The 12,623-nt window shown below is 37.3% G+C and overlaps 1 protein-coding gene across 1 annotated transcript in view; it reads left to right on the forward strand.

Moving 5' to 3' along the window:
- Window positions 1-12,623, forward strand: part of ampd1.L (adenosine monophosphate deaminase 1 L homeolog) — a 51,128-nt gene that overhangs the window by 6,954 nt on the left and 31,551 nt on the right. The window contains exons 2-4 of the mRNA XM_018246352.2: window positions 1,404-1,578; window positions 3,846-4,002; window positions 11,848-12,013. Of these exons, the coding sequence (XP_018101841.1) occupies window positions 1,404-1,578; window positions 3,846-4,002; window positions 11,848-12,013 (498 nt within the window). The remainder of the gene's footprint in view (window positions 1-1,403; window positions 1,579-3,845; window positions 4,003-11,847; window positions 12,014-12,623) is intronic.

Raw genomic sequence — 12,623 nt, forward strand, 5'->3', positions numbered from 1 at the left:
TGAAAAAACACCGGCGCTAATCACACGCGACAATTCCTTCTCTGAAGTCGCCCGAAGTTGCCTCACGAGGAAACTTAGGGCGACTTCGGAAAACGAATCGCCGCGTGTGATTATCGCTGGCGTTTTTTTTTCATTTTAGGCAGCGCAGAGTGAGGGAAGGCGTTTGGGGAGATTGGTCGCTGCAAAAACGGGGCGATTAGTCACCAGGCGACCAAAACTCCTTAAAACGCCCAGTGTGGCCTGACCCTTATAGACACTCTATTTATCAAACTGCAATTACCCTGTGGGCAGACAACAAACTACAAAGCCATCCGATTCTAACTGATTTATCGTTTCATTTATGTCAATTATGCCAGGGGTTCTATAACTTTTAGAACTGGAAGCTCCCCAACTAACTGTATTTTTAATGCCTAATACTAGTTGCCGGCTTGTGTTCTGAGAAGCTAGGAGCATCACTACCGTTAACTCTGTTATTTTGATTAGCATTTTTCTGTGTACCAAGCCCTTGCACTCCTGTCCGTCCTGGGCATTCAGCAGATTCTGTTAGACTAGATGCATATACAGGTATGGGACTTGTTATCCAGAATGCTTGGGACCTGGGGTTTTCCAGATAACAGATCTTTCCTTAATTTGGATCTTCACAACTTAAGTCTACTAGAAAATCATTTAAACATTAACTAAACCCAGTAGGCGGGATTCACTTCCAATAAGAATTCATTATATCTTAGTTGGGATACAAGGTACTGTTTTATTATTACAGAGAAAAAGAAAGAATTTTTAAAAAATTTGGATTAGTTGGATAAAATGGGGCCCATGGGAGGCGGCCTTCTGAAATTTGGAGCTTTCTGGATAACGGGTTTCCAGATAATGCATCCCATACCTGTATATATATATGTATTTTTTGTTTTTGTTTTTTTAAAAAAGCAAATAATTTGTTAGAGTCATATAAATAGAAAAAAATATTTTAAAAAAATATATACGTGTATATATTTGTTTATTAAATATTTGAAATTTATCATTATTGCTGTACAGAAGTTGAAAGCAAAAGTAACAACAAAACTCAATCCTCAGAGATGACACTTTGCTATCTATTTTAATACACATTTCTAAAGAGCGACATGATGATATCATTTAAACAATATTTAAGCTTTAGGCTGATTTTTATTACATAGTAAACTGTGTAATCTGGTTGGCCACATATTAAAAGTACCCTGTATACCAGGAAGAAGAATTTGGAAGCTTGGTTAGAACAAGGGGGTTGTAACTTACTAGGTATGGGTCTTCTGCACATTAAGTGCCATAGCAAATATAGGCAATAAGAGATAGCCATTTTGATTGACTTTAATCATGGCTGTAGCTGCCTTTATTTTGGTTCTGTTAAAACTGATGTTTGTTTTCCCCAGAAAGCAATGAAGAGATCCGCTCTCTTGCGGAAAAAGTGTTTGCCTCAGAAGTTCTCGATGTGGAAAGTAAGACAGAACTATCCCCTTTTGATGTTACGGAACACGTGCCCATCTCACACCATGAAATGACGGAACATTTAATCAAAATGGACACAAAGGAGGCCCAGGAAAAAAGGTAATGGAATAAAGGTAATTTTGTCAGGGGCTGTTTAGGGGTGACACACAAACTCTATGTATTTGTATGGCCAGAAAACATATATATAACTATTTTATTTTTTGCTGTTACTGTTCCGTTAATATTATTTATTTTTTATTTTTTTTATATTTTCTGGGATCAGCACCTTTCCTCTACAGGTATGGGATCCGTTATCCAGAAATCCGTTATCCAGAAAACTCCAAATGATAGAGTGGCCATCTCCCATAAACTCCATTTTAACCAAATAATTCAAATTTTTAAACATGATTTCCTTTGTCACTGTAATAATAAAACTGTACCTTGTACTTGATCTAAACTATATATAATTAATCCTTGCTAAATGCAAAACAATCCTATTGGGTTTCTTTAATGTCTAAATCATTTTTAGTAGACTTAGGGGCCTATTTATCAGAGGTCGGATTTTTCTAAACCACCACTAAACTCACAAACTCTAAGGGGCCGATTCACTAACTTCGAGTGAAGGATTCGAAGTTAAAAAACTTTGAATTTCGAAGGTTTTTTTGGGCTACTTCGACCATCGAATGGGCTACTTCGACCTTCGACTACGACTTCGAATCGAAGGATTCGAAGTAAAAATCGTTCGACTAGTCTCTTTAAAAAATACTTTGACCCCCTAGTTCGCCATCTAAAAGCTACCGAAGTCAATGTTAGCCTATGGGGAAGGTCCCCATAGGCTTGGCTAACCTTTTTTGATCGAAGGATATTCCTTCGATCGTTGGATTTAAATCCTTCGAATCGTTCGATAAAAAGGATTTAATCGTTCGATTCGAAGGATTTAATCGTTCGATCAAAGGAATAATCCTTTGATCGTTCGATCGAACTATCTGCGCTAAATCCTTCGACTTCGATATTCGAAGTCGAAGGATTTCAATTCCTAGTCGAATATCGAGGGTTAATTAACCCTCGATATTCGACCCTTAGTGAATCGACCCCTAAAACTATGAATGTCATGAAAAATTTAAAAAAAAGGATGAACAAAAAATTTACGCTGAAAGAAATGCTAAAAAATATGAATAACTCGAAAACCTCGAAAAATGTGTTTTTCAGATAATTCCTAGTGAAAAAAACCTCGAAAAGCCTGAATTGATTTAAAACAGTCCAGTAGGATCAGCGCAGATCCCAACTCAACTTCTATAGGACCTCAAAATTTTTTACCCGGCGAAGTTTTGTATTAGAGAGTTTTGTGTTTTTTTTATACTTAGGGGCACATTTACCTAGGGTCGAATATCGATGGTTAATTAACCCTTGATATTCAACCGTCAAAGTAAAATCCTTTGACTTCGAATATCGAAGTCGAAGGATTTACCGCTATTCCTACGATCGAACGATCGAAGGAATAATCGTTTGATCGAACGATTAAATCCTTTGAATCGAACGATTCAAAGGATTTTAATCCATTGATCGAAGGATTATCCTTCGATCAGAAAATTGTTAGGAAGCCTATGGGGACCTTCCCCATAGGCTAACATTGGCCTTGGTAGGTTTTAGGTGGCGAACTAGGGGGTTGAAGAATTTTTTAAAGAGACAGTACCTCGACTATCGAATAGTCGAATAGTCGAACGACTTTCACTTCGAATCGTTCGATTTCGAAGTCGAAGGTTGTAGTCGAAGGTCGAAGTAGCCCATTCGATGGTCGAAGTAGCCAAAAAAAACATTCGAAATTCAATCTATTTTTCCTCTATTCCTTCACTCAAGCTAAGTAAATGGGCCCCTTAATAAATCTTGAATTTTTGGAGCTTTTTAAACAAAATGGGAAAACCACATTTTAAAAGATTTTTGGAAAGAATCGAAATTCGATTGTTAGTAAATGAGCCCCTTGATGTATGGAGATCCAAATTACGGAAATATCCCTTATCCAGAAAACCCCAGGTCCCGAGCATTCTGGATAACAAGTCCCATACCTGTATTTGCTCAACGGAAGATATTAGAATTTACTGATAGACTGTATCCAAAGTTTGAAAATGCCTGGGTTCAAAGGGTTCTCATTAAATAAGTTATTATTAAACAGACATTAAAGCTTTCATTCAATTATTCTTATGTACAGCAATTCCCACAGAGAATAATGGGAACTGGCTTGATTAAATCACTGATTTGCAAACAACAAACACTGCCTTAAACATTGTCCTAAGTCAAGGAATTGCAACCCACGGTTGTAGTGAAAAGGGAGGAACTTTTCCGAAATAGTTTATGTGAAATCCAATTGTCGTTATTTTGCTCTCTTTTAGGAAAAAACGCCTTGAGCGCTTCAGGTCAGTTGCTCTCAAAGTGCCCACGATGGAGTCGCATCCAGTTTCCAAGTCAAATGCAGAACAATCTCTTCCACTTTACTTGACTGTGCCTGATTTTCAGAAAGTGCAGATCACTGGAGATTATGCATCAGGGGTAAGATAGTTATTCTTTAACCAATGTTTACTTTTATTCTACATTGTTTTTAATATTTTTTCAAGGCTCAAACATACTTTTGTAAGTAAAAATGGAAAACTATACTTTCAGCATAAGTACTTAACTAACAAATAATTGATATAATAATTAATATATATATATATATATATATATATATATATATGCACACACACAGTATATATACTTTATATATAGTCAGAATATATTGCCTTGAGCCACCATTCACTTACACTTGCCATAAGTGACACAGTTATCTTTTTGTAACAGCAGAATTGTAAAATTTGAACCTCTACTCCACAATTCATGAGACATGTAAATACTCATTTATATCTTTGTATCCAGCTATGCATGGAGAACAATTAGTTCTTCTGCCACAGACACAGCCTTAGGGTAATGTCACACCTGGAGATTTGGGGCTTCCCCCTGTCTTCCGCCTGCTACAATAAAAAAACGACTGCGGCACGAGGAAACTTCGGGCGACTTCGGAAAACGAAGAGCATCGAGTGCCATGCTGCAGGCATTTTTTCATTGTAGCAGGCGGAAGACAGGGGAAGCAGTCCCCAAGACTGGTGGGACAGGGGGAAGCCCCAAAGAAGAGGCGATTATTCACCCGGCGACTAAATCTCCCCAAATCTCACAGTGTGACCTTACCCTTAGGATCCAGATTCATAAAGCCAAACTTTCAGAAAGCCTGTTTTGATGTTATTAATGCAAAATATCGGAATTTAACTTCCAAGGGGCAGGGCTTGGAGAGTAACCAAAAAGATCAACTAGTGAGGTTAATGCAAGGAAGACTCCCTGGCATTTTTATGTATTTATTTTATGCTGCGTAAAATGAAATTTGGCAAAAAAAACAGGTGTAAAAAGCTGTGTGAAATAAATGCCGATTTATCACGTTGTGTGTTTTTTATGTCATGTTAAAGCCACATAATAAATCTGCCCCTCACTGTCGGACTGACCTGCCAGGGTACCAGGACTTTTCCCCAGGTGGGCCCTGTGGAGCCCTTTCTGGAGCACAGAATGTTAACACTTTTCTACCTTTTTCCAAGGTTCAGCTTGCGTTTCATTTATTCCCAGCAGTTAGAAAGACTTAAAGGAGAACGGAACCCTAAGAATGAATACGGCTAAAAATGCCATGTTTTATATAGTGAACTTTTTGTACCAACCTAAAGTTTCAGCTTCTTAATAGCAGCAATGATCCAGGACTTCAAACTTGTCACAAGGAGTCACCATCTTGGAAAGTGTCTGTGACATTCACATGTTCAGTGGGCTCTGAGCAGCTGTTGAGAAGCTAAACTTAGGGGTCGTCACTAATTTTCAAACAGAAAATGAGGTTGGTCTGTAATATAAGCAGATGCTACAGGGCTGATTATTAAATTTTGATGCTAGTTGCACTGGTTTCTGTGCTGCCATGTAGTAATTATCTGTATTAATTACTAATCAGCCTTATATTGTGACATTTCTATTCTGTAGATACATTATATTGTGAGTCGGTCCCTAAGCTCAGTAAGTGACAGCAGCACAGAGCATGTGCAGTGAATCAGCAGAAAAGAAGATGGGGAGCTACTGGGGCATCTTTGGAGACAAAGATCTTTATTGCTAATGGGTTGTGGTTGCCTTGGGCTGTTAAAGAAGCGCAAACATCATGTACAACATTTCTAGCTACTAGTTTAACTTTTCTTTTCCTTTAAGCAATAATGCAACAAACTGAACATGCACAGCTGCCCACACAGAATTAGTCTTGAATGTCTTTTTTAAAGCTTCCATGCTGCCGTGATATTTTTATGAATAATAGTTGCCCTAGAGACTTCAGTGAACTGGCATCCATTGGGCAAAAAAAAGAGCCTTCTATGATATCTCTATAGCATTAAAATGCCCCTCATGCGGAGGGGGTGGAGGTGTTGCAGACAGTTATGCAAGCCAGGCCCCTCCGAAAATTTTTTGAGGGGGTGGCACTATCTTGTTACCCCACTGAATAATAATAATTTTAGAAATTAACTTCACAGACATGGGGATACCAGGGTTTTTCTCAATAAGAAGAAAGGATTTTAGGGCCTGGCAGATGGTCTTTGATATCAGGTTCTCTGATGGACCCTTAAGTGTCCCAGGATACTGGGAGGACAAGAAGGAGACAAAAAAAACCCTTCCACTATGCAATAGATACAGTGAAAATCTTCTGTAACTGAAGTGATTCATGTGCCTCATACCACTCACATAACATTCTTTTCAAACCAAAAATGAGGGTAGTGTTACACTGATCTATCAACACAGCACAAAAACTAAAATAATCAATGAGAATGCATTACTAGAATGTTTTGTTTTGAAGAAGATAAAAACAATTCAGAGGCATGTTAGAGCCCAATGCTGTCTCTGAGCTCTAAAACCCCATAGAAGAGAATGGTGATCGAGTGCTCTATGCAGTCAAAAATATTTTAATGAACTGAAACATTCAACGGCTTAGCTAAATGTGTCAATTCCTTAAACACTTTTTGACAATAATAAAAATGTGATAAATTCTAACCACTGGGTCCGAATTTACCAGTTTGAATTTTCTTAAATCTGCCACTGTGGGGCAGATTCATCAAGGGTCGAATTTCGAAGTAATGGGAGTTTTTTTGAACTCCCATAACTTCGAAATTCGATTAAAAAAAGACCAACTGAAATTTATTAAAAATTTTTTTTTGCGGGTGAATAGGCTGTATGCGATCGTTCGAATCGAAGTAAGATCAAATTCGATTCGAAGTATTTTCATTAAAAAAACATTGATTTTTCAAAGTCCACCAATTGACTCCAAATAGGTTCTAGGAGGTCCCCCATAGGCAAAAAACGCAATTCAGCAGGTTTTAGATGGCGAATGGTCAAAGTCGAAGTTTTTAAAGAGACAGTACATGATAAATTTCGATATTCTAATTTTCTAATTTTTTCAAATTCAATAGAATTTGGACTATTCCCTAGTTGATAAATGGGTGCACATTGTAGTGCTATACCTGCCTTGGTAGGTATATTTAACTTTTTAACCCCAAGAAAAGCCTTGAGGAATGGAAGGCTGCTGTCTCCCTTTAAAACGGATGTTTATATTAGGTGTTTATGCTAATTTATTTGTATTTTTCTAGTGTTTGTCTCTGCATAGCCTTTAAAAATTTGTCATTTAAGAAGGTGTCTCATAAAATAGCAAAGCATAATAAAAATGACCGTTAATCTTAGACATGGATGCGAGCCTACAGATGGTAATCACCTGTTGAGCTGTATATCATTTTGAAAATGATCCCGTAGTTTCAGTGGACGCACTTGAAATAGAACGCGTGACCTTTCTACTTTTCAAAAAAAAGCAGCAGGGATCAACAGACTGGCAGCAAGGATGTATGCTTCTATAAGCATGTCTTCTTTCACTCTGTCTTCTAGGAACCTGCTGTCTATAAGTAGTGCTGGTAACCGATTGTAACCTAGCCTACATTCTAATACTCAGTTCCTAAATACTTATAGTCCTGGCTATTTTCATTAACAATAAGGGAAACCCTTCCTGGTGCTTTAAAGGGCATGTAAAGGCAAAAAAATACAATCCCATTTTTACTATTTTTAATGTAAAAGAAACCTATCTGCAATATACTTTAATTAAAAACTGTGTACCGTTTTTATAAGAAACCTGGCTGTATGCAGTGAAATTCTTCCTTCATTTACTGCTGTGGATAGGAATTGTCAGATGGTCCCTAACTGCTGAGCAGGGAAACAATTATACTTATGAACAGCAGGGGGAGCCCCCACCTTACTTCCCAGCCATGTAGAACTCAAGCAGCTTTGTTTATGACGATCCCTAAGCAGCCCAGACCACACTGAGCATGGGCACAAAGATATTTAACAAAGTTACAAGATGGTGACCTCCTGTAGCCAACTTTGAAAGCATAATTTATTAGGCTTGTGGTGCAGTAAGTTCATGTTTATATTTAGTATACAAAATACAGCATTTCTAGCCTTATTCTATTTTAGACTTTTACATGCCCTTTAACCGTGTCTCATTGGGAACATTCCAAGCAATTGATAAAGTATTATATATATTAAACTTTTTTTTTTCTAGTGTATGTCATTATTCTAATTAACAGAACCATTAAATAAATACTATTGGTTTGCAAAGAACTAATACATTTTACTAAACTTTGCAGAACCTTTTCACTATTACAGGTATGGGACCTATTATCCAGAATCCAAGGGACCTGAGGCTTTCCGGATAATGGGTCTTTCTGTAATTTGGATCTTCACACCTTAAGACTACTCAAAAATCATTTAAACATTAAATAAACCCAATAGGCTGGTTTTGCTTCCAATTAGGATTAATTATATCTTGGTTTGCATCAAGTACAAGCTACTGTTTAATTATTACAGAGAAAAAGGAAATCAGTTTTAAAAATTTGGATCATTTGATTATAATGGAGCCTATGGGAGATGGCCTTTCCGTAATTCGGAATTTTCTGGATAACGGGTTTGCGGATAACGGATCCCATACCTGTACCAAATATACATTACGGGGGCTATTTATCAAAGTTCGATTTTAGCTCAACATTTTCTGCTGCAAACTCCAATCAACTCCGGTGTTTTTACGCTTATTTATTATTACATTTTCCTGAAAATTTGCTTTGAGGGGAAAAAAAAATCAGATTTTTATGATGTTTTTCTGATTTTTCACCCGAAAACTTCAGAGTATTGCACGAAACCCAGTGCACATCAAAAAAATCAATGGGACTTCTCCCATTGCTCCCAGATGCTGGATTTTCTAATTTGGACTTTTCTATCCTCTGGGTTTAATAAATTCCAAAAAAATACGGATTTTTTTAAAAGTCCGATTTTATAAAACAATATCACACATTTTTGCGTTTTTATGCATTCGGAGTTTAGTAAATAATAGGGATGCACCGAATTCACTATTTTGGATTCGGCCGAACCCCTGAATCCTTCGTGAAAGATTCGGCCGAATACTGAATAGAATCCGAATCCTAATTTGCATATGAAAATTAGGGGTGGGAAGGGGAAAACATATTTTACTTCCTTGTTTTGTGACAAAAAGTCACGTGATTTCCCTCCCCGCCCCTAATTTGCATATGCAAATTAGGATTCGGATTTGGTTCGGCCGGGCAGAAGGATTCTGCGGAAAAAAGCTGAATCCTGGCTGAATCCCAACCCGAATCCTGGATACGCTGCATCCCTAGTAAATAACCCCCTAAGACTGCCCTCCACTTGCAATTACAAAGCTCTCACTGCACTGATAATCATGTTTAACTGTTTGCTGTAGATGTTAGTATTGTAAGTGATGTTAGAAACACAAACTAACACAAGTACTAATAATATCTATAGCAGATGGGTGAAAAGAAAATCTAACAAAATAACTGCCTTTTATACAAATTCTGCATGTAGAGAGACATGATGTCTGGTGATTTTAATAGAGTGAGCTCTAATAAATCCTCTAGGCAATGAATATCTGACAACCAACTGCTGCATAAAGACAGAACAAAGAGAAACAGATACTGAGAGAGGGACAGTGATAAATTTTTTATTGATTGTATTAAGAAAGTTTCTTATTTTAGCATGCTGCAGCTTATATTTCATTTTAATTTTCGCGATAGTTCCCCTTTAAATAGACATAGTTTTTTAACTTGCAAAACTGTGCGTTTTTATGTGAAAATTTGCATTGTGTATTCTTCATAATAAAGGTAAAGATCACCATCCGGTTGTCCCTAATTTCCCCCTTTTTAGAGCATTCTTAGAAATAAACAAGTGATTATTTTTCCTGTTCTAGGTATGTTTTGCCTTGATTAATCACCGATTGGTTGCCGCGGGTTACTGCCCAGATACACGTTTGCTCAGTGTTAATAAATTACCCCTTGTGTGTTTAATATAAGCAAAATTCTGCATTGGCTAAGTCATAGCAGGCTCTGTAGTGTTTCTAGTGGCTGCAAAATTTTAACTTAGATACATTTCCACTGCACTGTGCTGGGACAGAGAAAGACAGAGCTTTTGCAAGGTCAGATCCCCATATTGAAACAATATTTGGATAACCCTTGCTAACTAATAACAGCAACGGCAATATAAAAATACTGGTTAGTGATGGGCGTATAAATTTGCCAGGCGTTGAATTCCGCGTTTTAGCGCCAGCAAATAAATTCGTGAAAATGTGGCGAAAAATCAGCTGTGTCACAAAAAATTTGGGCGCGCATCCGAATAGGCGAGTGCATAAAAATTGACGCGCATAAAAATTATTCGGCCGCCAATTGACTTTAATGCATTTGGACAAAATAACTGCGCATATAAAAGTTGTCATGGGCGTCAAAATTGACGCACATTGACGCCCATTGCCTTCAATGTGTTACACTAATTTTTCGCAGTTTTGTGGTAAATTTGCTAATTCCTCGGCGAGGCGAAACGGGACACATTCGCCCATCACTTATACCAGTTGAATAGTCACCCTCGTTAGGGGTAAGGCAGCCGTTTGGGAACCACTGCTTCACATTCTGCCCTACCCTTGGAACCTGAGAATTGCCATTGCTCCCTTCTAATCTCCTACAAGAATGTTGTGACCTTTTATACTACACTTCAGTATACATGCTTCACATTCTTTTTCATTGCATTTCTTATCTGTTACATAACAAACGCTCACTGTAGACCACAAGTATCTATGGGGGGCTATTTATCATGCCATGTTAAATCATTTCTGCTGGAAAAAAATTATGTAAAAAGCAGTGACATTTTGTATACAGTTTGATAAATAGCAAATTTGTGAAATATAAATGTACTTTTTTATTCTAACCACTACTTATATAGGTATGGAACCTGTTATCTAAAATGCTCAGGAACAGGGGTTTTCCGGGTTTAAGGGTCTTTCCGTAAATTGAACTGATATACCTTAAGTATATAAAAAATTCATTAAACTTTAAATAAACCCAGTAGAATTGTTTTGCTTCCAATAAGGATTCATTATATCTTAGTTTGAATCAAGTACAAGGTACTTTATTATTATTACAGAGAAAAAGCAAATCATTTCTAAAAATTTGAATTATTTGAATAAAATAGAGTCTATGGGAGAAGACCTGCCCTTCCCGTAATTCTGAGCTTTCTGGATAATGGGTTTCCAGATAACGGATCCCATACCTGTACTTGATCATTTTTGTCATGAAGAAAAAGTTTTGCACGACATGTTGCAGCTTCAGGAATATTGCAGTCATAAAAATAAGGCAATTAGAATGCAGTTGTTTGTATTTGTGAAACAGAAAAAGTCTACTAGACGTTCATTTGGTATATTTGTCACCACTAACCGTAAATGATCAAATAATAATTTTTCACCTGCCAACAAAACTGAAGAAGAAGAAACCTCTGGTGAGAAAAAGTGAAAAACATTGTTTGTGACAACTCATTCCCCTATGTAGTGATGGGCGAATTTATTCACCAGGCGCGAATTCGCGGCAAATTCCCGCTTCACTGCCGGTGAATAAATTTGCCAGCGTAATTTGCGAATTTGCGATGGCGTAAAAAAAAATTTCGCGATAAATTCACACATTTTTCAGCGAAACGCCCCAAATTCGCCCATCACTACCCCTATGTTTTTAGCACTTATTCACTTACTCATTGCTCAGCATCAACGTCTATATTGTACTTTTTTTGGAATTAATCAAAATATGACATCCAATTTGGCTGAAACCCTTTCAGAAATAGACTCAACTCAAGGTTCTTTAGAGCCTTAGATTAAATATTGTACCAGATTTTTCACTGTTCATATCCGATGTGGTCCATGAATTTTACACTAGTGTAAGCAGTAGCCATGATTACATTACTACATTGCAGGTGAGCATCGATGACTTTGAACTTGCTGGAAAGGGGATATATCGGGCTCTATGTATTCGAGAGAAATATATGAAGGAATCATTTCAGCGATTTCCGAGAACCATAGCCCAGCATCTGCGGCATATTGAAGGTGGTGTATGGAACGAGGCAGATGAGATTTACCCAGGTAAGTATCAATAAGTTGATGCTATGGATAAATACAAAATATGAAAATGATTTTACAATAGCAGTATTGCCTAAGAAGTTTGCTTACTCCTGTGTTTTTATATTTTGGGGGAATTCCTTTGTACAATTTGGCCTGAAATTCTGCCGGCCATTGACTGGATTGGCATTGCATTGGTTTAAGGCTGACCTAAGAGTCTGGAAAACGAAAGTGTTTTACCTGCGCAGAATTATCTGTGGAAATTCCAACTGGCTTGTAAGGGTGTAGCTGAATTATAAAAAAAATAAAAGGAAAGGAAAGACAACTCTCTCAAGGTCTTTAGGGTAAAAGACACCTCTCAAAATCTCCAATTGACTTCTCTAACAAAAAGGAAAACATGTTAAAGGAACAGTAACACCAAAAGATATAGTGTTTTAAAGGAATGACAATGTAATGCACTTTTGTGCTGCACTAGCACAACTGGTGTGTTTGCTTCAGAAACACTACAATAGTGTATATAAACCATCTGCTGTGTAGCCATGGGGCAGCCATTCGAAGCTGAAAAAGGAGAAAAGGCACAGGTTACACAGCAGATAACGGATAAGCTCTATAGCAGTGATCCCCAACCAGTAGC

This window comes from Xenopus laevis, chromosome 2L (assembly GCF_017654675.1).
Source record: "Xenopus laevis strain J_2021 chromosome 2L, Xenopus_laevis_v10.1, whole genome shotgun sequence".
In the NCBI taxonomy this organism is placed as follows: Eukaryota; Metazoa; Chordata; class Amphibia; order Anura; family Pipidae; genus Xenopus; species Xenopus laevis.